Source organism: Erinaceus europaeus, chromosome 19 (genome assembly GCF_950295315.1).
Source record: "Erinaceus europaeus chromosome 19, mEriEur2.1, whole genome shotgun sequence".
Lineage (NCBI taxonomy): Eukaryota > Metazoa > Chordata > Mammalia > Eulipotyphla > Erinaceidae > Erinaceus > Erinaceus europaeus.
In genome coordinates, this window is record NC_080180.1 from 19,970,851 (window position 1) to 19,993,406 (window position 22,556).

The window sequence follows — 22,556 nt, forward strand, 5'->3', positions numbered from 1 at the left end:
TATTTAAAGAAAGGTACAGAGCAAAAGTAAGGATTTCACAGCACTGCTTCAGCATCCATGGAGCTTCCTCAGTGCCATCCATGGCACTCCTATGTGGTTCTGGGGTTTGAATCAGGATCTCACATGGTAATAAGTATCCTCTACCTAAAACCATGTTGGGGGGGGAACTCCTCCATCATTTATAATATTCACACTTTGTCTAGTTTTTTTCCCCTTTTGTTGCTCTTGTTTTATTATTGTTGTAGCTATTATTGTTGGTGTAACTGATGTCGTCATTGTTAGATAGGACAGAGAAATGGAGAGAGGAGGGGAAGACAAAAAAGGGGAGAGAAAGACAGACACCTGTAGATCTGCTTCACCGCTTGTGAAGTGACTCCCCTGCAGGTGGGGAGCCAGGGGCTTAAACCGGGATCCTTATACCGGTCCTTGTGCTTTGCGCCACGTGTGCTTAACCCACTGTACTACCACTTGACTCCCTTTTGTGTGTGTGTGTGTGTGTGTGTGTGTGTGTGTGTGTGTGTGTGTGTGTGTGTCTGAGAGAGAGAGAGAGAGAAAGATGTGGGGATCAAATCCCTGACCTTCACACACAAGGCATGTGCTCTATTGCTGAGCCCTCTCACTGCTCCCCAGGACAGGTTGCACACAAATGAAGCCCCCAGAAAGTAGCGGCTATGGAGCCCTCGGGTGAACTAACCCTGAAGTTCTGATTTATTTTTTATGTAGTGGCAGGGATCAAGGCCAGGGCTCTAAATATGTGAGGTGTGCACCCAGCCCCTGAGCCACCTCCCTGTCCTGGTTCTCAAACTCTTCCAAGTAGGCACCCCCCCATACCTGGCCTGGCCATCTCTCCACCTCTGGCACCCAAGTCACTCAGAGCTCTGAGCTTCCCACTCAGTGGGGAGCAGTCACTTGCACCCCAGGAAATGCTGAAGCTGTTGGTCCCAGAACCTCATTAGGAGACCCATAATCTGGCTCAACTGTTGGTATGTTTCATATTGCTTTGCTCCCCTTCCCCCCGACTTTTGAGAGAATTGGTTTGGCCCTTGCTAGTTTCGCGCCCCGCTTTCTCCCCGCCCCCTATGCTAAGCACATCCAGAGTCCCAGCAGCAGCCGTGGAGGGATAATGATGGGGAAGCACATGGTGTGGTGATTTGCCCATTCGTGAATAAAGGTTAAACTGCAGCTTCTCAGCCCAGCCGTGTGTCCTCGAGTCTCTGTCTCTGTCTACCGCCACGATGCTAGCCCAGCCTGCTGGAGCCTCCGAAACTTTAACGACACTCAACCCTCAGCTTTATAGATGAGAAGACACACCACACCCCAGGGTAGAAATGATATGCCTGAGACCTCTAGGTAATAGAACTAGGACCACACACTGGGAGCCCCCCAGCTCTCCTCCTGGGCTCCCCATCACACTCTGGCCTCACTTCTGCAGGCCCCAGAAGAAAGCGCTGGGCTCCGGTACCTCTACTGTGAGCTGGGAGACTTGGCAGCGTCAAACATCTTCTTCCGGCCTTCCATCCCAGACAGGGCCTCCACATTCTTCCTCCAGTCACAGACCTCCACCGGCCGCTCCTGCAGGGAGGCCACATGCATCTCAGAGACAGCCCAGGCCACAGGGGTCCCACGACCTTCCAGACACAAGAGACACTGAGCAGCAGAAAGTCAGCCTCTTGAGAGCCACAGGGAATGGGAACTCTGATCCCAGGAGATGTGTGCACCTGCGTTCACTGCAGCACCATTCACAGGAGCCGAGATGTGGGCACATCCCCAGTGCTCAACAACAGGGACAGGAGACCCGGGAGGAGGGACAGTGGATAAAGCACTAGACTCTCAAGCAAGAGGTCCTGAGTTCAATCCCTGACATTCCATGTGCCAATGAGATGCTCTGGTGTCTCTTTCTCTCTCTCTCTTTCTCCTTCCCTCCCTCCTTTCCCTCCATATCCCTTTCTCATGTTAATTAAAAAAAAAGTTTTAAGTGAAGATGTGGTGTATATATACATGAATAAATGAATAAAACTATAGTATTATTTTAAACTAATTCTTTTTTAGAAAAAAAATTATTTACTAATGAGAGAGGAAGACACCCAGGCATCAATCACTCTGGTACATGCAATGCCAGGGAGCAAACTGGAGTCCTCAAGCTTGAAACGCATCCAACACTTTACCCACTGCACCACTTCCCAGGCCTCTACTACTGAACTATATTTAAACAAAGATGAAATTTTGTCTTGTGTGATAACCTGGGTGGCCCCTGAGGGAGTCCTGCTGAGTGAAATGAGACACATGGAGAAAGACAAGCACCATGGATTCCACTCACCTGTGAACTACACAGTGACAGAGCATATGGATAAACCAGAAGCAGACCCCTAGACCCTGCCCACAGAGGGAAAGTGTGGGGACAGGGAGGGGGAGCCTAGCAGGAGGTGACTGGAGACTGGCTGTGTGGTACAGGGTGTGGTGACAATCAGGGTGTGGTGACAATCACAGTTATTTGATGAGAAATGGTGTCCCCAGAGCTGGCACAATGTTACAGAGCAGCATAGTCTCAGTGAAAAAAAAAAAGGGAACAGACATCTTGACACCCCTACCCAGAAAGTGGGGCTCCCAGGGGGTGTCAGAGGGTAGACACAGACACCATTCCCACTCAAGGAACCAGGTCCTTGTCTCCAGGGCCCACACTAGCTCCAGTCAGATGTCCAGCAGCCCAAGGCCACCTCTTCCAAGTTAGGCACCCCCCCACACACCTGGCCTGTCCATTTCTCCACCTCATGACCCATCTCTTTCCTTTACAGTCTTCCATCCAAGCTTCTCACAGGGCCAGACAGTTCCAGGCACTCATGCTGTGAGTTCAGTCACCTTTGAGGGACCTATCGCCAGGTGAGTGGCTGGAGACTCTGATTTCTGTACTCCTGTGTCCAGAACCACAAGGACCCGCTGTCTTTCTCCTTCAAGCGGCAGAGGCAATTGCCCCCCCATCACCCCAAACCTTCATGTCCCCCTGTAGACTGGATGTGAGGTTCTGTTTTATCCCCTAAACTGACTTTCTTGGGCCCCAGCTCAGTTATCTGAGAGCAGCCTGAGGGAAGGGAACAAATCTTCATGTGGTAAGGCTTCACCACTGTCCTCCCAGGAGCTCCTAGAATGTTCTCCCAGACTGGCTTCTGCCAGGGGTTCCGGGGCTGCCTGGCACTCTATGGGGGTGGAGGCTGACTGGCAGGGGACAGAGACTCTGAGGAGAGGGACCCTCACCTTCTCTGTGTCCTCCTTCTTCACAGACTTGAGGTTGGCCCTCAGGTCCATGGACACCTTGTGCTTGGAGCCCAGCAGGGCACGCAGCATGGCATCAGCCGAGACACGGACCCTGCGCAGTGGTGGGCGCTTGAACTTCCCACGGAGGTCCAGCACCTTCAGCTTCAGGTCCTTAATCTATAGAACAAGGACAACACTCACTGGAGGTGGGGCAGGGGGCAACCATGGACCAGCTTCCTGAGGGCCTCAGACTCCTGGAGTTCTGGATAGAACTATGCCCCAAGTTGCCCTGCTTCTAGGCCAGTTCCCCCAAAACAATCAGATACATTCACCACTGCACACAAAAACACCACATGTTCATAGATGCAGGAATAAATGAATGAATGAATGAATGAGAATGAATGAATGACTTTAATTCCTGTTCCTAATCTCTACCTCCCTAGTGAGCCTTCAAAGCAACTTGCTGAGAGCACAGCCTTGACCCACCCCCCCCCCAATCCAGGGAAGAAATTCTGAGATGAGTGATCCCCCCATTATGGGGAGAAATGGGGAGGCGGGACGTAGCTGCTGGTCGTCCCCCCCCCCTTGGCTTGAACACCCCACGCAGCAGGAGCCCTGTCTTCTCTCCAGGGAGCATTGAGCACTGGACTGAGTGTCAGAGACCCATGCAGCCCCACTGTGTTACCTGAACTGAGTGAGTTTCCCAGCCTCTCTGAACCTGAGGGTCCTCATCTGGGGGGTTCAACTAGTAGCTCCTTTCCCCAGAGAGGAGGCAAGCAGGAGCAATCAAAGGACATTGCAATTAGTAGCCTGGGATTAAGCCAGAGAGGGGACACTGGAGGCCCCAGCAGTTCCCCAGCAGGCCCTAGAGCCCAGGGGCAAGTTGAAAGGAAGCCTGGACTCTTCCTCTGGGCAAGTGTTCTCTCTCTGCTGGGGGTTGGGGTGCAGAACCTACACTTCAGGGCACAAGGCTGCCACTCAGACTCCCAGCCCCACCCCACCCCACCCCCCCACACACACTCACCTCCCGAGTGTTATGCAGGCACTTGGCCTCGATGTCATATCTCTCCTCATCCACCACCTCCACCTTGGCATGTAGCTCTCGGCACAAGTCCTGGGGGAGCAGGGTAGCCAGGTAGGACTAAGATACCTGTAAGCCCCCAATCCCCACGCAGGCCCTCAACCTCCTAGCCCTGAAGGGCCCACGCTTCACACAGCAGTTGGCACACTGCCCCTCACTGAGGCCTGACAGGTCTTTGTTTTCTTTCTTGACTGACCATGTCTTGTGATTGTTTTTTAAATATGTACTTACTTTATTTCATAGGACAGAGAGAGATCAAGTAGGGAATGAGAGAGGGAGAGACAGACACAGAGAGAGAGAGAGACCTGAAGCCCTGCTTCACTGCTCATGAAGCTTCTCCCCATAGATGGGGACTGGGGAGTTGAACCCAGATCCATATGCATGGCAACTAGTGTGCTCTACCAGATACACCACCATCCAGCCCCCATCTGAGTCTTCTTTAAAAAAGTTTTCTTGGGGGTCTGGCGGTAGCGCAGTGGGTTAAGTGCATGTAGCACAAAGTGCAAGGACCGGCTTAAGGATCCCAGTTCAAGTCCCCAGCTCCCCACCTGCAGTTGCGTCGCTTCACAGGCAGTGAAGCAGGTCTGCAGGTGTCTAACTTTCCACTTCTCTGTCTTCCCCTTCTCTCTCCATTTCTGTCTTATCCAACAACAACATCAATAACAACTATAACAATAAAACAACAAGGGCAACAAAAGGGAAAATAAATAAAAATAAATTTTAAAGAAGTTTTCTTGGGGCTGGGTGGTGGCACACCTGGTTGAGTGCACATGTTACAGTGGGCAAGGATGCAGGTTCCTGTCCCCAGTCCCCACCTGCTGGGGGAAAGCTTCATGAGTGGTGAAGCAGTGCTGCAGGTGTGCCTCTGTCTCTCTCCTTATCACCTCCTTCCCTCTCAATTTCTGTCTGTCTCTAACTAATAAATAAATAAAATTTAAAAAATTTTTTTAAAGTTTTCTTGTGTTGAAGATAGTTTGCGTCCTCACTTGGACAAAGCACTCAGGTTTGCACCCGGCCCCCACCACACTGGGGGAAGCTTTAGTGTTGGGTCCTCTTTCTCTCTTCTCTTCTCTTCTCTTCTCTCTATCTCTCTCTCTCTGCCTTCCCTGTCTGGAGAGTGGGGGGATACATAATCTATGTTAAGAAAGTTTGAGGGGGTAGATAGCATAATGGTTAAACAAAGAGACTCTCATGCCTGAAGCTCCAAAAGTCTCAGGTTACAAAAAGAAAGAAAGGAAGGAAGGAAGGGAGTTTGAAAGCTTTATATGAAACAAAACAGAATAAAATCAAAACTAGTGATGTAGCCAGGAAACTGACAAAGTGACAGCACAGGGCCAGCATGCCTGAGGTCCTGAGTTCAAGCCCTGTGACCACTTATACCAGACTGATATATATATACATATCATATTAATAATCTTTTTAAGAATAATATTTAAAATAATCTTTAGAAACAGGAAATGGGATAGGCAGTGGCACACCCAGTTGAGCATACATATTGCCATGCTCAAGGACCTGGGTTCAAGCCCCTGGTCCCCAACTGTAGGGGGGAAGCTTTATGGGCAGTGAAGCAGCTGGCCCCCTCATCTTTCAATTTTTCTCTGTTCTACCATATAAAAGAAAGGAAAAAAGAGAAAGAAGGAAAAGATGACCCCTGTGAGTAGTGGATTTGTCTTGCAGGGACTGAGCTCCAGCCACAACCCTGGTGGCAATTTAAAAAAATGAAAGAAGAAAAAGAAAGAAAGAAAGAAAGAAAGAACAAAAGTGAAAGACAGCACCACCTGCCTCCAGTGGTGACATCTGGCTTACTTCCCTCTCAGTCTCTTCTCTCTAAGTCTTGGGTGTTTAAATAATCGTCAATCACTGGGGAGAGGGCCCCACCATATGCCAGAGCTGAGTGGTGCTCTAGCAAAAAATAAAATTAAAATGTTAGCCCCAAGCCATGGCACACCTGGCCGAGCACCCCCAGTCCCTAACTGCAGGGGGCATTTCATAAGCAGTGATGCAGGTTTACAGGTGTCTATCTTTCTCTCTGTCTCCCTTTCCTCTCCCTATTTCTCTCTGTCCTGGAAAAGAAAAGAAAGGAAAAGAAAAGAAGAAACAAATGGCTGCCAGGAGCAACACTGAGCCTCACAGAGAACCCTGGTGGCAAACAGTCAAGATGATGATGATGATATAAAAACACTTGCAATGTCTTAAGGACATCAGAGGCCCATTTCCAGGAGCAGGAATTGGCAAGTCACTGCTTTCTAAGTCCCACTCACCTCCTGCCCTAGCCGCCACCCCCACCCCCACCCACAGTGTCTGACCAGCAAAGCCCCCATCCCTGGCTCAAACCCCACCACCCCCCGCAGGTGTGAGGGTTCAAGGAGAGTGCAGAAGGGAAGCGGAGTGTGAATCAGAGCCAGAAGAGGGGTTAGTCCAGGTTCCGGCCAGCTGGTCCCTGGGGTCAGCCATCAGGACCCAACCCTGACCTGCAAGGCTCACCTGCAAGGCACTGAGGGACAATCCGCGCATCTGCAGTGTGGGGATACGCTCCGCCAGGTAGCGAGCCTTCTCTGCCTCGCGCTCCTCATGCTCCTGCTCCCAGCACTCCTTGGCCTTGGCCAACATCAGGCTCTGCGGGGCACAGGTAGTGAGCTGGCTGGCCTCCCCAGCCCTGGACAGGGACCCTGGAGCCTCAGTTCTCCTACAGTGCAGGTCCCAGACCAGGCAGGCTTGGAGCGCGTAGGCAAGACAGCAGCAGTATGGTGGGGCCCAGTGTGCAGGGGTGAGGGGCAGCTCAGGGCCCAACTCAAGATCACAGCACTCTGGGTCTGGGCTGGCTTCTCCTCAATTGTACCCTGGCAGCTTTTCAGGCCCACAGAGCTACAAAGAGAGAAGCTCTTCCCACAGCCAAACAAGCTCCTATGTGACCCCCACCCTGAAGTCACTCACCACCTCCTCCTAGGAGCCTTGTCAGGGGAACACCACTTAGATTCCCAGGCTCTCTCTGCCTCCCCCTCCTCTTCCCCCAGGCTCTGGTTTCCCACCTGTTCACTTTCCAAGACCCCCACAGCCCCTATGAATGTGCCTGCACCCCATCCCTGAGCCAGCACCTGAGTCTCACCTTCAGCATGAGCTTGCGGGAGGCAGTGATCTTGGATTTTCTCTGAGGACAGAAGGGTTGGGGCCGGGTGAGAAGGTGGTGAGTGCACCAGGCAGGCTCCCCTCTGCCCCCCATAGCCTTCCCTTCTCTCCTGTTTCAGGTGCTAGACGCTATGCCCCCCAGCCTTGACCTGAGTCTCCTCCTCTCCCCAGAGGCCCACCACCCCCACCAGCCTGACTGGAAACCAGAGCAGAGACACCCCAGGATCACTCACCTCACTGTGGGCAGCAACACAGCAGAGGGCAGAAACAGAGAGACCATGAACAGTGTGAGAGCCCTTCATGGGGGGCCAGATCGGGGCTGGGGGGTGGTGATCACAGTGCAAACAGGGACTTGGGCATCAGGCTGGGAGCTGGTGGAGACTTCCAGCCAAAGAGAATAAATGCTCAGGGCCCTCTGGAGCTGCCAGAGGAGGGAGGGTGTGAACTGGTCCATATAAATCAGAGAGCATGATGGGAGGTCAAAGATGCCCCACACAGGGATCCAGAGTCATGGAAGCTTCCAGTCTGGACTCCGGCTAAAGTCCCACAGCTCTGTTCACCCACTGGACCAGGCATAGGCCACGGCTCAGTGCAAGCAACCTGTTTCATCAGTCTGGCCCATCTTGGGGCACACAGGTCTGTCACACAGGCCAGGAAGAAGCAGGAGTTGTTCTCCAGGGCTAGGAAACCCCAGGCCACCCTGGCTGCTCCTGGGTTAAGGTCTGGTGTTCCAGGAACCATGTTGGGGCTGATGAGATGGCGCCTTGACTATGGGCTGAAGTCCTGGGCATAGGTAAACCCCTCCCTGGGGCCCTGGGGTAAGGCGTGGGGGGCTACTCACACTTCCGGCATGGTGGTGGAGGGGCTTGTGCCTGTGGGTGCAAAGGAATCTTGATGAGAGAAAATAACAGGGTCTGGGCAGTGGTACACCCCACTGAGCCCAGGTTCAATTGCACATTAGTGTGCAAAATCCCCTAGTCTCCACATGCTGGGGTGAAGAAGCCTTACAAGCAGTGAAACAGATTTGTAAGTGTCGCTTTCTCTCTCTCCTCTATCTCCTCCTCTCCTCTCAATTTCTCTCTGTCCTATTTAATAAAAGAAAAAAAAAAAGGAAAAAGTGACACCAGGAGCAGTGGGTTTGTTATGTAGGCACCAAGCCTAGCCCAGTGATAGAACGCAAAGGGGGAGTGGGGAAGATAGCTCACTGGGAGGTCACCTGCTTTGCCATGAGCACCACCTAGGTTCCAGCCCCTGGCACCACATAGGAACACCACCGCAGTTGTGGGGGATTCCCGTCTCTATGTCTCTCCCTCTCCTCCCATATCTATCTGAAAGTTTGTCCACAGCACTGAAGTCACATGTGCACACGGCCTAGAGATGCCAAAAAAAATAATAAAAATCCATGGTGGACAGGTGTACAGAGCAGGGATCCCCAAATCACCCTATAGGCTGTATCTGGGCCTAGATTGTTTTCACGAAGAGAGTTATAAATAAAAAAATCTGCACCAGCACCTTAAGTGCTCTCAGAGTCTGAGATATCTGCTTTCTGGTTCATTTCAGAAAAAAAGTTAAGAGAGCATGGAAAATGAAGGCGGGTGCCCCCACTGCACTCTGATCCAGGGCTAAGGAGTGGGGATGGAGGCCTCACCAGGGCTGGCAGTGCAAACATGCCGCCAGGGGGCGCCATCCGCCCTGCAGAGCCTGCGGGAGGAGTAGAGCGGGTGAGAGGCGGGGAGGCGGGGCTACGGGAGGCTCTGCTCCTGCCTTTCCCTGACTCCCTCTGCAGAGCCACTGGCTGCACTGGGGACTGATGTGCCGTCCCCACAGCATTTAGCTCTTGAACATGTTTCCAACCAAGTTTGACTTGGAAGCTAAGTGAAGTCAGTCACTAGGAGCGACGGCAAGGGTTGAAAGGTGACCCTAGGAGCCCCGTGGTGCTCACTGAGGACCCCTGGCCACAAGGTGATGCCTTCTAGCCTCCCTACTGAGTAATCCTGGGGTCCCTGTTTGCCCAGACAGGTAGGGATCCAGGGCAAAAAGAGATCCTCAAGTCTGCAAAAGGATGTGTCCCCAATGTCTATGTGATTCGCCATCCTGCCTGGACAAAGAGCATGGAGGGGTGGGGGTGGGGTTGTAGACTAAGGAGCGCTCAGAAGGACAGCTGGGAGGGCGCAGGAATGGGGGGGGGGAAGTGCATGAAAGATGAGGGTGGAGGTGGGGGTGCTCAAGGAGTCCAGGTCAGATTGGATTTGGCCCAAGAACTTGGCTTGCTGTGGGTAATGAAGAATCTGGGGGAACCAAGTGGTAGTGCAGTGGGTTAAGCACACGTGACACAAAGCGTAAGGATCCCAGTTCCATTGGAGCCCCCGGCTCCCCACCTGCAGAGGGGTGGCTTCACAAGCAGTGAAGTAGATCTGCAGGTGTCTTTCTCTCCCTCTCTCTGTCTTCTCGTCCTCTCTCTATTTCTCTCTATCCTATCCAACAACAACGACAGCGATAACAACAAGTAACAACAATAAACAGCAAGGGCAACAAAAGGGAAAAAACAGCCTCCATGAGCAGTGGATTCATAGTGCAGGCACTGAGCCCCAGCAATAACCCTGGAGGCAAAAATTTTTTTTAAAATCTGGGGGGAGGGCACAGCAGTAGCATAATAAAGTTGCAAGCCTGAGGCCCCAGAGGTCTCAGATTCAATCCCTGGCTGCCCAATATGCCAAACCTGAATGGTGCTCTGGTCTCTCTCATTCTGTGCGTGTTTCTCATGAAAGTGAAGAAAAAGGAAGAAAGACCAAATGAAAGAGAGAGAGAGAGAGAGAGAGGACAGGTGATGGTGCACCCAGTTCAAAACACATGTTGCCATGTATAAGGACTCAGGTTCTAGCCCCTGGTCTCCAGCTGCAGGGAGGAAGCTTCGCAAGTGGTAAAGCAGTCTCATTCTCTCTCTCCCCTCTCAAACTTCTTTCTGTCCTCTCAAATAAAAAGGAGGGAAGAAGGGGGGGGGGAAGGCCACCAGGAGCAGGCACCAAGCCCCAGTGACAACCATGGTGGAAATAAAATAAATAAATTAAATAACAGAAAGAAAGGAAAAGAAAGGCCTTTTGCAAAAGGGGGTTCCCAAACCTCCTCCCAGATCCACCACCTTCTCAGCCTTGCTTCTCTCTTGTTCCCTGCCCATGGCCTTATCCCCTGGCTGTGTCTTCCCAGTGCCTCTCCCATCAGAAAGTGCTCTAGATTCCCCTCTGCCAGGGGAGAGGAAGGCCTGGAGAGAGGGGGGAATGTGACCCCTGAGTCCCAGCTGTCACTGTAGCAGAGGGAGGGGGGACTCAGCCCCTACATTCCTGAGGCCTTGGTTGGAATTCAATTTTATCACCAGCTGTCCCCTCTGAGGGAGCCACTCTGCTCCTCAGAAGATGTTGAGAGGGTCCAGAAAAGAAACACCAGCTGGAAAGGACCCCCTCATCCTGCAGTCATCATTGTCGCCCTCCCAGAATGCAGGTCCCCAGGCATCAGGTGTCAGCAGCGGGAAGGCATGGCTCCAAGGGGGAGCCCACTGTCACCAGCCTGGGGTTAGTTCAGGCCTGCTGTCAAGCTCCTGGGGACAGCCCCTCTGATGAATGCCAGGAGCTGAGGTCCCCAGCCTGTGCTCTGACGCCCCTCAGACTGGACTCCCTGACAGGCCCCGGGGAAGACAAGCCAGAGATAAGTCAGAGCCAGATAGCAGCTGCATTCCATCTCCCACAAGGCAGCAGCCCAGAGGTGCTGAGAGGGGCCATCAGAGTTCGGGGGGACATGTGAGTGGGAAGGGGGGCTCTGGTGGGTGACTAGAGTCCAGCTTTCTCTCCCGAAGCCCCAGACTCTGAGGTCCTGTGAGTGCACGGTGTGTGGGAGGGCCAGAGTGCGCTGGACTGGGTCCTCTCCTCACACACCCGACAAAGGGCCACTTGGATCTCTCTGGGCTCTTGGTCTTGCCATGATCCCCATCCCTGACCTTGCACCCCAGTTCAAGGGCATCCTGGTCCTCCAAGACCAGCCATCTGTCCCCAGGCCTGTGGCTGTGGATGTCTGCCCCATCACACCCCAAGAACAAGACAGCCTAATGACACAACTTGAGGCCTCTCTCTCTAGACTGGTGCCAGCACTGCCTTCAGCTCCCCCAGTCAGAACCTCCCCCCCCTCCCGTGCCCTGTAGAGGGTGCCCTCAGTTACATGTTCTCAAACTCCTGTCCCCTCACCCCAAATGCTGTCACCCTCTGTCTGCCCCACCCCCATCAGCCACTCATCTCCCCACAGCAAGGCTGGCCCCTCACCAAGCATGATGGTCCACTCACCTACTCTCGTCCACTGTCCAGATGGGCACAGGGAGCCTGGTGTGGCCTGCAGAGACAGAAGACAGAGGCAAGGTTGGCTTCCTGGTTTGCCGGGGTGAAGATGCCTCTTGAAGAAGAGCCTTCTTTCTGCGTCCTATGGGCCACCCTTATAGGCAGTGCTCACCAGCCTTCTTCTGAACTTCCAGACTTCTAAACCCCCTGCCAGCTCTCCCAGGCCACCCCTTCCTGAGGGACCTGCCCCCCCCCACCCCCAGCCCCCTGCACAGGCTCCAGCCAGAAAATGCACAGAGAGCACTCATACCTACTGCAGCTTTTCCAAGGCCAGTGCCAGGGTGAGGCAAGCCCTGGGGGCAGGGGGCAATAGAAAGGCTTCCCCAGCCAGCAAGACATGTTCCCTTCTGTCCCCAGGCCCTGCGACTGCTGATACTGCTGATACTCCAGCCCCCACTTCTGTCTGGGCTGCGCCTGGCCCCAGAGTGAGGTTTGGACACTCACCTCGTCCAGGAGCTGACAGAGACTGAGGGCAGCAGGAGGGAGGCTGTGGACCAGGCCCCCAGCAACTGGCTGGTAAAAATAGAACAGCCAGCCCCTCCCCTGGGCCTCCCCCGCCCCCAACCCTCACCCCCACCCCCCCAGACACACACCACACATCATCACACTAAACACCATACACACAGTGCATACTACACTTATCATACATACCACACACCCCAAACATGTAACACATACAACACCATAAACACAACACATACACAATACACACCATACACAGCAAACCCACAGAATATGCACACACTACACACACATGCCACAAGCCCTACTCAAGCCGTGCATGTACACCGTGCACATCACACACCACACACATGCTATGTACCACACAGCCACCCCTCAGCACACGTGTACACACACACAGGGTCACTAGCTTAAACACAATTGTGTGCGAGACCCAGGAGCACACACACATCCTGGTCACAGGCTGAGTAACATCAGTAACCAATTCAGGAGTCCCCAGTCAGAGGGAGAGGGAGAGCGTGTGGCCAGTCAAGAGGGGCACCAGGCGATGGGGAGCAAAGGGCTCAGTGAGGGACATGCAGACCTGGGGGTTCAGGGGGTGGGAGGAGGCGCGCTCTCTGAACCTGCCTCTCTTATGGGGAAGCACAGGAATCCAAGCCTCAGAAGACTAGAGACTCAGGGAGATAACGCAGCCCAGTAGAGCCCAAGACTTGCATTTCTGGGACTCAAAAGCCATACTTTCAACCCTGAATGCCAGCATGAGCCAGAGATGAGTTGTGCATCTCTCTCACAATAAAGGACTAGACCTCTGAGGAGAGACAAAGAGGGAGAGGGTTAGAGAGGAGATCAAAGACTCGGCTTTCTCTCTTCAGGCACCCCATAAATGCCCCTGGGGCATGTACCCCTCCCCAGGTGCGGTTCCAGAAGTCCTGGGCTCCGGGGTTCCAAGTAGCAGCCCCTCCCCCACCCCCAGCTACACCCAGGGGGTGAGCTCACCTTCTGCCTTTGTCTCCAGCCAGACGCTGGCAGCACCCTCCTGGCTGAAAGGGTGCTGCACCTGTTGGTGGGTATTTTTAGGGTGCCTGATGAACACATAATACCCACCCTGCTGCAGAGAGAGACAATGCCCGTTGTGCTAATCCCGTGGCTGCTATTGTCACAAGCTCCTGGGCCAGCGTCCTGGGTGGGCAGAATACATGGGTTCTCACCTAGTGGGAGGCCAGGAGAGGCTGGGCTCCCCCTTAACTCAGGGAGACAGCTGGTGGATAAGGGTGTCCCAAGGAGACACAGCCTCGTGCCCCCAGGGGGCAGAAAGAGCCTGCCCTCTGGCTCCAGCCATTGAGGTCCTCAGATTGCTTGGGAGGCATCCAGGGAGAAAGGTGGTAGTGTGTGGGGGTGTGAGTTGTGGGGGTAGCTACAGCTGGGGGGGGGGGCAGCAGGCAAAGGGTTCCAAGCAGAGGGGCTGGTGGAAAATGAAGGTAGGAATCAGATAAGGAGCAGCTGGGAATTAGAATTTAGGGACTGGAACATGAGTCTCCTAGATTCTTCTGCACTGACTTTTTATTTTTACTTCTTGCATAGCTGGGGTCTTGCACCTGTGTGATTTTACTACCCGCAGGCTGCTTTTTCATTCAGGTATAAATATTAATTAATTTATTAATTAATTAATTACCAACACCAGAGCTTCTTCTGGTGCCACAACACCTCCCATGTGGCACCAGGGTCTTGGAAACACCCCAAATACCACACTTGCTGTAAACTGAATCATGCCCCAGCCCCAAAGACATCCAGTGACTAAAGATAACATGAACGTGCTACCCTTTGAGATGAAAAGGATTTTGCAGATGTGAGTAGATTTGGGAACTGTACTATGTAGGAGTGAAGCCCTGGGTTATCTATGTGGGCACAGTCCAGAGAGAAGAGGCCCTGGGAGGTCGCCCTGGGAGGAGGCGATGGGGAGTCTGGAGACAGAGGAGTTACCCATGACCCAAGGAATGTAGGTAGCCCCTGGGAAGATAGACTCCTCTCTCTAGAGTGTCCAGCATCCTGTCAGGGAGCCTGGATCTGGGATCTCTGACCTTCAGAACCACAAGGCCCTCTAGCCTGCATTGCTCTCAGTCACCAAGGAGTAATGTGTTATACCAGTAACAGGAAACAGACACCCTGCATGGGGACACCCTGTCCCCAGGTTGACGGCCCTCCCCCTGCCCCCATTTAGAGTCTAGAGAGGGTGGGAGGCAGCCTTGGCCAGAAGCTGCACCCCAGGGAATGAGCCATGTGGACCACTGTACAGTCTCAGTTCAGTGGAAGCTTCCAGGAGAGCAGTTGTCAGGAGGGGAAGGAATGAGAGCCAGGCTTACAGATGTAGAGGTTCAGGGGAGCAATTCAGGGTGGGTTGGGGACGGGGAGAAAGAAGGCCTAGAGGGGTTTCTAGCCTCTGGTTCCAGGGACTTCATTTGTTATCCCCTCTGCCCTGTTCCCAGGACTTGGGAGGCACCAGTGTCTGCCCAGAGGAGCTAAGTCTCGGAAGGCCATGGGTGACAGGGGCCCCACCTCTGTGCCCACACTTGTCAGGCATTGTCTGGAAGGCAGAAGGACCCAAATTAGCAAGTGACAGGGCCCCCCCCCCAGCCCCTCCTGCCCTGCCCCTACTGCTCAGGGACAGTCCTGGGTCACAGCCAAGTGCAAGCTCCCTTTCCCCCAGCTCAGACCCATTCTTTGTGCCAGGGGCAGCTAGAACCAAAGAGACAAAGACCTGGAAAGCAGCAGCTGAGCACAGTGAGTAGAGAGCCAGACTTGCAGACATGAGGTCCCGAGTTAGATTCCCCAGCACCTCATGTGCCAGAGTGAGGTGGTCCTGCCTCTCATATTAATAAATATTAATAAATAAATTAGCTAATCCTTACAGAACGAAGAACAGAAAAGCAGCTGCCTGGGTCTGCCACCAATTAGGCCACCAGGCCTGAGGTGTGAGCAGCGTGCGGAGGCGTGCTAGGTGGACGTGATAGTTCTGCCATCAAGCACTCCCACCTCTCTGGTCCCCACTTCCTCGTCTGCGGAAGGAGGTGGTTGCCCCAGGTCTCAGTCTCCTTCTCAGACCACATGAGAGCCTGGGTTCGAGCCCCTGGCCACCACATGGAAGCACCATGCAAAGGGGAGCTTCCTGAGTGCTGGAATTGTGCCGTAGTGTCTCTCCTCACTCTGCCTCTCTCTCCCCTCCCTCCTGCCTCTCATCCTCTAGCTAAATAAATCAATCTCTCTTGCTCTCGATCTTCTTCTCCTCCTTCTCTTCCTTCTCCTCCTCCTTCTCCTCCTCCTTCTCCTCTTTCTCCTCCTCCTTCTCCTCCTTCTCCTCAATGTCCTCCTCCTCCTTCTCCTCCTCCACCTTCTCCTCCTCCTTTTCCTCCTTCTCCTCCTCCTTCTCCTCCTTCTCCTCAATGTCCTCCTCCTCCTTCTCCTCCTCCACCTTCTCCTCCTCCTTCTCCTCCTCCTTCTCCACCTTCTCCTCCTCCTTCTCCTCCTTCTCCTCAATGTCCTCCTCCTCCTTCTCCTCCTCCACCTTCTCCTCCTCCTTCTCCTCCTCCTTCTCCACCTTCTCCTCCTCCTTCTCCTCCTTCTCCTCAATGTCCTCCTCCTCCTTCTCCTCCTCCTCCTTCTCCTCCTCCTTTTCCTCCTTCTCTCCTTCTCTCCTTCTCCTCCTTCTCCTTTTCCTTCTCCTCCTTCTCCTCCTCCTCCTCCTCCTTCTCCTCTTTCTCCTCCTCCTTCTCCTCCTCCTCCTCCTCCTTTTTCTCCTTCTCCTTCTCCTTCTTCTCCTTCTGTCACCAGGTTACTGTTGCACTCAGTGCCTGTACACTTCCATGGTTCCCACTGTTGGCTCCTTTCTAATTTTTTTTAAGATAAAGGATGAGAGAAAGTGAAAAGGAGATAAAAAGGGAAAGAGAGGCAGAGAGAGAGAGAGAGAGAGAGAACATAGCACTGTTCCGCTGCTTATGAAGCCTCCCCCACGTGGGTGCTCCTATGCCTTGGCCAAGAGGTCAAAACAAACCCAAGTCCTCACTCATGGTAAATGTGCACTGTCCCAGCTAAGCCATCTCCTGATCCCCTAAATAAATAAATCTTTAGAAATAGAAGAGGCCTAATGTCTAAACACCCTGCACACCCCCTACCCCACAGTGGCTCTGACTCCTGACCATACCCTATCCCCAAATGCCCTTCCTCCAGTTGAGGCCTCAGATGTCCAGCCCTGAGCTCCCCAACAGCCTGGTGCTGTGTCAGAGGAAAGGGCCCAAAGGCCACTGACACCTACCCCACACCCCCTACCCCACCCCAGATCCTCTAGTCTGAGCTGGGGCTCCACTATGCCTGACTGGCTTTTCTTTGCTCAGCAGAAACCCCATAATAAGCAGGTGGGGTTGGGGACAAGCCCTGTGGGATGGAGGTGGGGACAGAGATGGGGTGTGGACCCCACCTTAGAAGCTAACTCTTTCCAAACCAGCTCAGCAACTGGTGAGCAAGGCTAGAAACTGGGGACTTACCCCACACATGTACCCCAGTTCTGTTTGGGGAAGGGCTTCTACTTAACCATAGGGGTGAATTCCACCCCAGAATGAGGTGGGGACAGAGCCCCAGCTGCTCGGCCACACTGAGGTCACCAACCCTGTAACCCAGCATTGGCCCCACCATACTCCCTCAGCTACTGTGAGCCTGAGCTCTAGGTCCCCACCTGAGCCCCAAGTCTGCCCCCCAGCCTGTCCCTCCAGACAGCAGAAAGTCAGCCCTGAACCAAAGCAGAAATGTGAGGGTCACCCCTCCAGGCCCCTTCCACATGACCAAAAGTGATAACCCCAAACCCTGCCCTGGCCCCACACAGCTTCACTGAAGCCTCTCCCAGATACACTGCTGCCTAAACCATCTTCCTAAAGTGGGAGTGTGGTCGGGTCCCCTCCCTGCCCCCAATGACCTCAAGACAACAGGTAATTCCTTCTCCTGGTCAACACTCCCTTAGCCCTGGCCTCACAGCTCCTCTGGAAGCTCCCAGAACAAGTGAGTCTCTTCGGATCCCCCTTTCTCCCAACCCATGACCCTCTCCTCCTCTCAGGAGAAGCATTTGCTCTTCCAGGAAGCCCTCCCTGACTGCTCCACAAGGATCCCCAGCATCTCTCTCCCCTTACACTTCATCCACAGGGTGGAAATCAGCTCTTGGCTCCTCCTGTGATGCCAGCTGCTGCTCATCTTATCCGCAGTGCCAAGCACACAGTAGGTGCCTAGTAAATGCCCCGGCTGAATGCACAGTCAGACAACACAGAGGGGGTCTTCTGCCCAGGGACAGTGCGGGATGTAGCCTCCCAGAGATGAGCAGGGTCCCTGCATGTTCCTTGGATCCCTCTGGGGGGGAGGCAGTCATGGCTGGGGTGCAGGGAGAAGCAGTGTCCAAGTCCTTGGCTCCAGGGAGTCTGGGCACCACCTGTCTGCCCCCACCCCGTGTCTCGCCCTCCCTGTCACTGACTGGGATGGGACACTCCCCCCACCCCCAAGCAATGTGCTCACACAGAAGCAGCAGGTGGCTGGGCTTTTATTGGGGGAAAGTTGGCCCTCCCACAACTCATGGCTCAGCAGGCAGAAGCCATCCATCCAAAGATTCTAAGATTACAGCTCCACACCACACCCACCACCAGAGTTCTGTGTCCCCACTCTCCCACCTCCCAAAGATAACGACTAGAGTTCTCACAAAGACTTAAGGAAATAGTTTGCTTGCTTTTGCTTTTGTTTTTGTTTTTGTTTGTCAGTTCATGCACATCCACTCTCTGGTTCCCACATATGAGTGAAACTATCCTGTAGTTGTCTTTCATCTCTTTTTTTAATTTTTTTATATTTATTTATTTATTTGTTTTCCATTTTGTTGCCCTTGTTTTATGTTGTTGTAGTTATTACTGTTGTTATTGATGCCATCGTTGTTATATACGACAGAGAGAAATGGAGAGAGGAGGGGAAGAGAGAGGAAGGAGAGAAAGACACCTGCAGACCTGCTTCACCACCTATGAAGCCGACTCCCCCTGCAGGTGGGGAGCCGGGGCTCCAACCAGGATTCTTAACTCTGGTCCTTGTGCTTTGTGCCTGCCACCTGCGCTTAACCCACTGTGCTACCACCTGACTCCCGTCTTTTGTCTCTTTACTTATTTCGCTAAACATAATCACTTCCAGTTCCATCCATTTTGTCCCAAAGGACACACGTCTTCTCTTTTGATTGCAGAGTAGTATTCCATCTTCCTCTCTCTTTCTCTTTCATGTGAATCCTTCTCTCTCTTTCGTATGAAATGATTTTTTTTTCATTTAAAACAAGCAGAGGACAGGACATGCAAGCATGAAGCCTTGGGTTTGATTCTCTTCAATACCTTTGTTTGAGGTATCTCTCCTTCTCTTTCTGTCTCTCAACCTCTGTCAAAGGGAAGAAGGAAGGGAGAAAGGGGGGGGGGAAATGTCCACAGGTGAGAGCCCCCAGTGGTAACACTGGTGAAAAAGCAATCTCCCATGAGACAGCAGGAATCTAGTGGATTTTAGTGTAACCACCTGTGAAAGCTTCCTTGATGTGGTTTCAGATTCCACAGAGTGGGCAATCCTTAGGAAACTCTTACTTGGTCAGTTTGAAATAATAGCCCAAAAACCAATATCCTCAAGTCTCTGAAATAAGAACAGCCATTGCAATACTCTTGTCTTTGTCTAACAGCCATCTGTGTGAAGTCAGGTCGCTCTGTGTCCTTCAGCCAAAGCAGAGTTGAGCAGTGTGACCACAGAAGTGCATATGAGAACCCCGCCGCCCTCTATTAAACCAGACACTAGCAGGCTTTGTGAAAGTATAAAGCAATGCCACTCTTCTATTTTTATTTCCTAAGTCCACTATAAAATAGTCAGTGGGAAACAATATTTTATTGAAATCTATTTGTGATGATGCTCTTTGTGATGATGCATTATAACCACTGTTTATGTTAACAGGCGTGATAGTCTTACTAATTAAACGTTGAAAAGTTTTCTGCCCTTTAGTTTCAACATGGTGAATATTGATAATTCTGGTTTAAACAAAGCTTTTTAGAATCTTCAGTGAATACTATACAAGGGGGGGGGTCAGGTGATGGAGCACCTGGTTGAGTGCACATGTTACAGGGTACAAGGATCAAGGTTCAAGCCCCTAGTCCCCACCTAAAGGAGGGAAGCTTCATGAGTGGTGATGCAAAGCTGCATATGTCTCTCTTAGTCTCTTCCTATCTCCCTCTTCCCTCTCAATTTATTTCTGTCTCTATCCAGAAGTAAATAAAAAAGATTTTAAAAAAGAAAAGTATGCTTAAAAGTATGCTTTAAAACTATAAAAAGGCCTTGATCTCCCTACGCTTCAGTATGTGCATTATTAACACCATTTATTTCTTTTATTTATAAAATGAAGCATGCTCAAGACAGGAAAGGTTCCAGGTTCAAACCCTAGTCCTACTATAAGCCAGATAATTGCTCTGGTAAATAAAAATAAAAATAAAATGAAGAAAATTCAATAAAGAAAAAAGTAAGTGGGGGCTACATGGTGGTGCACCAGGTTAAGCACACAGTAAGAAGCACAAGGAGCCACTCAAGGATCCTGGTTCGAGCCCCTGGCTTCCTACCTGTGAGGGGAGGATCACCTCACAAGCAGTGAAGCAAGTGTGTAGGTATCTTTCTTTCTCCCTCTCTATCTCCCCCTTCCCTCTCAATTTTTCTCTGTCCTATCAAAAAATAAATAAATCAAATTGCTGCAGGAGCAATGGATTCATAGCGCAGGCACCAAGACCCAGCGATAACCCTGGACGCTAAAAAGAAAGGAAGGAAGAAAAACAAAAAGGGAAAAGAAAAAAAGTAAGCTATGTTTATCAGAACCAAAGAATTCTTAATATTCAAAAATTTGGGAGATTAAACTCTGGGGGCTTTGTGGCTTAATAAAATATCCACAATACGGCAGGCTGGAAGATTTTTCATAAGTAAAAGCACGAAATGGCTTTTTTGTGGAGCCATGTTTTTATTTCAGACCTTGGTGGGAAGGGACTTAGAGCTGAGGTTCTAGCCACAGCAGCCGGAGGTGCAGTTCTCCTCCTGACCACCTGAGGGCGCGCCGGTTCCGGAGCTCGAGTACCGGTGTTCGCGACCTCCCAGCTGTGCGTGCGGAACCATTTCTGTGTGTAAACTTCAGGGTGGCCGAGCGGATGTGAATGCCCCTTGTCTCCACCCACGCCCCTCCACCCCGATGATAAGCCTTCAGAAGTGCTTCCTGTCTGGGCCTGGGACTCCTGGCTCAGGGAAGCTCCCTGCCCAGTCTCACAGGACGTGCTCTGGGGCAACGCCAGCGCTGGGCGGCCGCGAACCCGCTTATCTGATGAAGGGTTTTGCAACACAGTTACTGCAACCCGGTGCATCCTGTGAAAATGTTTACCTTTCTTAAAGGGAGTTTTCCCTGCAGTCCGGAAGCTCCCCTGAGGATCTCTGATTAAGTGGTTCTTTATGGGGGGGGGGGGGGGAGCGTGCTGGGTGAGCAGGGACAGAACCTCCTTTAAAATACTTAACACTGATGAACTAGGGAGACAGCATAATGGTTATACAAAGTGACCTTGCCGGAGGCTCTGAGGTCCTAGGTTCAGTCCCCAGCATCAACATAAATCAAAGCTGAGCAGTGCTGTGGTGCTTATCTATCTATCCCTCCTTATCTCTCTCATTAAAATAAAAAATAAACAAAATATTCACAGAGAGAGAAACTTAACATCCAGAGACACCATTAGGAAAGCTATAAATTCACACCCCAATTCCAGGGGGCTGGGAAATCTTCTGAAACATATCAAAGGGCATTGGAGGGGGGTGCTGAACCAGAGGCATGTGCATGACTGTGTCCAAGGACTTCTAGGCCCTTCTTCCAGGAGAGGTCCCCGGTGGCCACACACCTGCCTAGAAAGGAGCTTGAGCAGAGAGCAGGAGGAAAGGGCTGTGGACAGCAGAGGACGCCTGGAGCAAGGAGCTCAGTCCCTGCTCAGCAGGCAAAGACATAGATTCCATTTCCTCTACTGGCTCCACTAGTGAAGGATACTGGGTGGGCCCAGGCAGTGGTGCACTCAGTTGGGCACACAATGTTACCATGTGCCAGGACCTGGGTTCAAGCCCCCAGCCCCTATCCGCAGGAAGAAAGTTTCCTGAGCCAGGAGACAGAGCTGCAGGTGTCTCTCTCTCTCCCCCTCTATATCACCCCTTCCCCTCTTGTCTGTATCCAATTAATTTAATTATGGGATAATGAGGGCTCTGGGTGACTGGAGAGACCAGGGACACAGCTGGTGACAAAATGATGTTCACTTTCACCAACACTTCCACCTTAATTCACAGTAATTAAGGGACCACACACATCAGTGTAATGCATGCACTGATCTCTCCTCTGCCTTGGTAATTGAGAATTCTCCATAATTCCCACTGCAATATAGACAGAAAGGATGTGAGGTATGGTGTGCGTGTGGTGGGGAAGGTGTGTGGAATATCATATATACATATATATATACGTACATATATTCTTATATATTGAGTTGTTGGAAAAGTCATGATGTATTTTCCATGTTTTTCTATGCAAAATTGCATCATGACCTCCAACAACCCAATATATTGTTGTCTTCACTTATCCGGGACTTGCGTAGGTCCGGCCCCACATTGGGCGCCATATGTTGTTTTCAACAGGCTGGCTTCACGGGCGGGTAACAGACGACTAGGGACTCATGGTTGAGCTGTACGCAGTATCTCTTTATTCATGCAGGACGCAGTGCAATCTAAGCTGAGCTAGACTAAAACTAACACAACTACCAACTAACTAAAACGAACAATGTTGTCCTTACATACTTTCCAAGTAGGGTGTAAACAAGATGTGACATACAGAGGATGGAGAGAAAAGTGACTGGTGAAAATCAGGGTGTGACAAGGAGAGGGGGCGGAGCAGGCAAGAATTCTACCACTGAACCACCAATGCCCTGGAGGGAGGGTAGTGCTTTATGTAAATGTAAAAGTGATTTATGTAAATAGACCGCAGCAGTGGTTATGTAAATAGAATGGTGTTAAGCAGGGGGGATTGAACCAAATGAAACAGAAGAGGTTTTTAGAAGTAGAATTAGAAGCATACCAACAATATATGTTCTTACATACATTCACATATGGATATTTCTCCCCTAGCAGAGTACAGACATACAATAACAAGTGCTTTACTGTCCTACTGAGAAGGT

The 22,556-nt window shown here is 51.8% G+C and overlaps 1 protein-coding gene across 4 annotated transcripts; it reads right to left on the reverse strand.

Annotated features, from left to right (window-relative positions):
- Positions 1-1,426: 1,426 nt before the first annotated feature.
- On the reverse strand, positions 1,427-12,303 carry TNNI1 (troponin I1, slow skeletal type). Of its 4 annotated transcripts, none has more exons than XM_060178526.1 (8): positions 12,280-12,303; positions 11,785-11,830; positions 8,294-8,328; positions 7,437-7,478; positions 6,815-6,946; positions 4,274-4,363; positions 3,250-3,426; positions 1,427-1,572 (listed from the first exon to the last, which is right to left on the reverse strand). In XM_060178526.1, the coding sequence occupies exons 4-8, from the start codon at positions 7,443-7,445 to the stop codon at positions 1,465-1,467; spliced, it is 516 nt and encodes a 171-aa protein (XP_060034509.1). In that variant the 5' UTR covers positions 7,446-7,478; positions 8,294-8,328; positions 11,785-11,830; positions 12,280-12,303; the 3' UTR covers positions 1,427-1,464. The 4 variants fall into 4 exon arrangements, with proteins under 4 accessions (XP_060034509.1, XP_060034511.1, XP_060034510.1 ...); XM_060178528.1 differs by lacking the exon at positions 12,280-12,303 and adding an exon at positions 12,086-12,271 and having other exon boundaries at positions 6,815-7,016; XM_060178527.1 differs by lacking the exon at positions 12,280-12,303 and adding an exon at positions 12,090-12,269.
- Between the last annotated feature and the right edge of the window lie 10,253 nt (positions 12,304-22,556).

What these genes read in the sequence shown, in the direction of transcription:
- TNNI1 (XM_060178526.1), bottom strand. An exon ending in TGTCCCTCAGTGCCTTGCAG is followed by an intron (nt 4,364 to 6,814) that starts GTGAGCCTTGCA and finishes CTGCTCCCCCAG; the next exon opens with GACTTGTGCCGAGAGCTACA. An exon ending in GCCTGCATAACACTCGGGAG is followed by an intron (nt 3,427 to 4,273) that starts GTGAGTGTGTGT and finishes CTTGTTCTATAG; the next exon opens with ATTAAGGACCTGAAGCTGAA.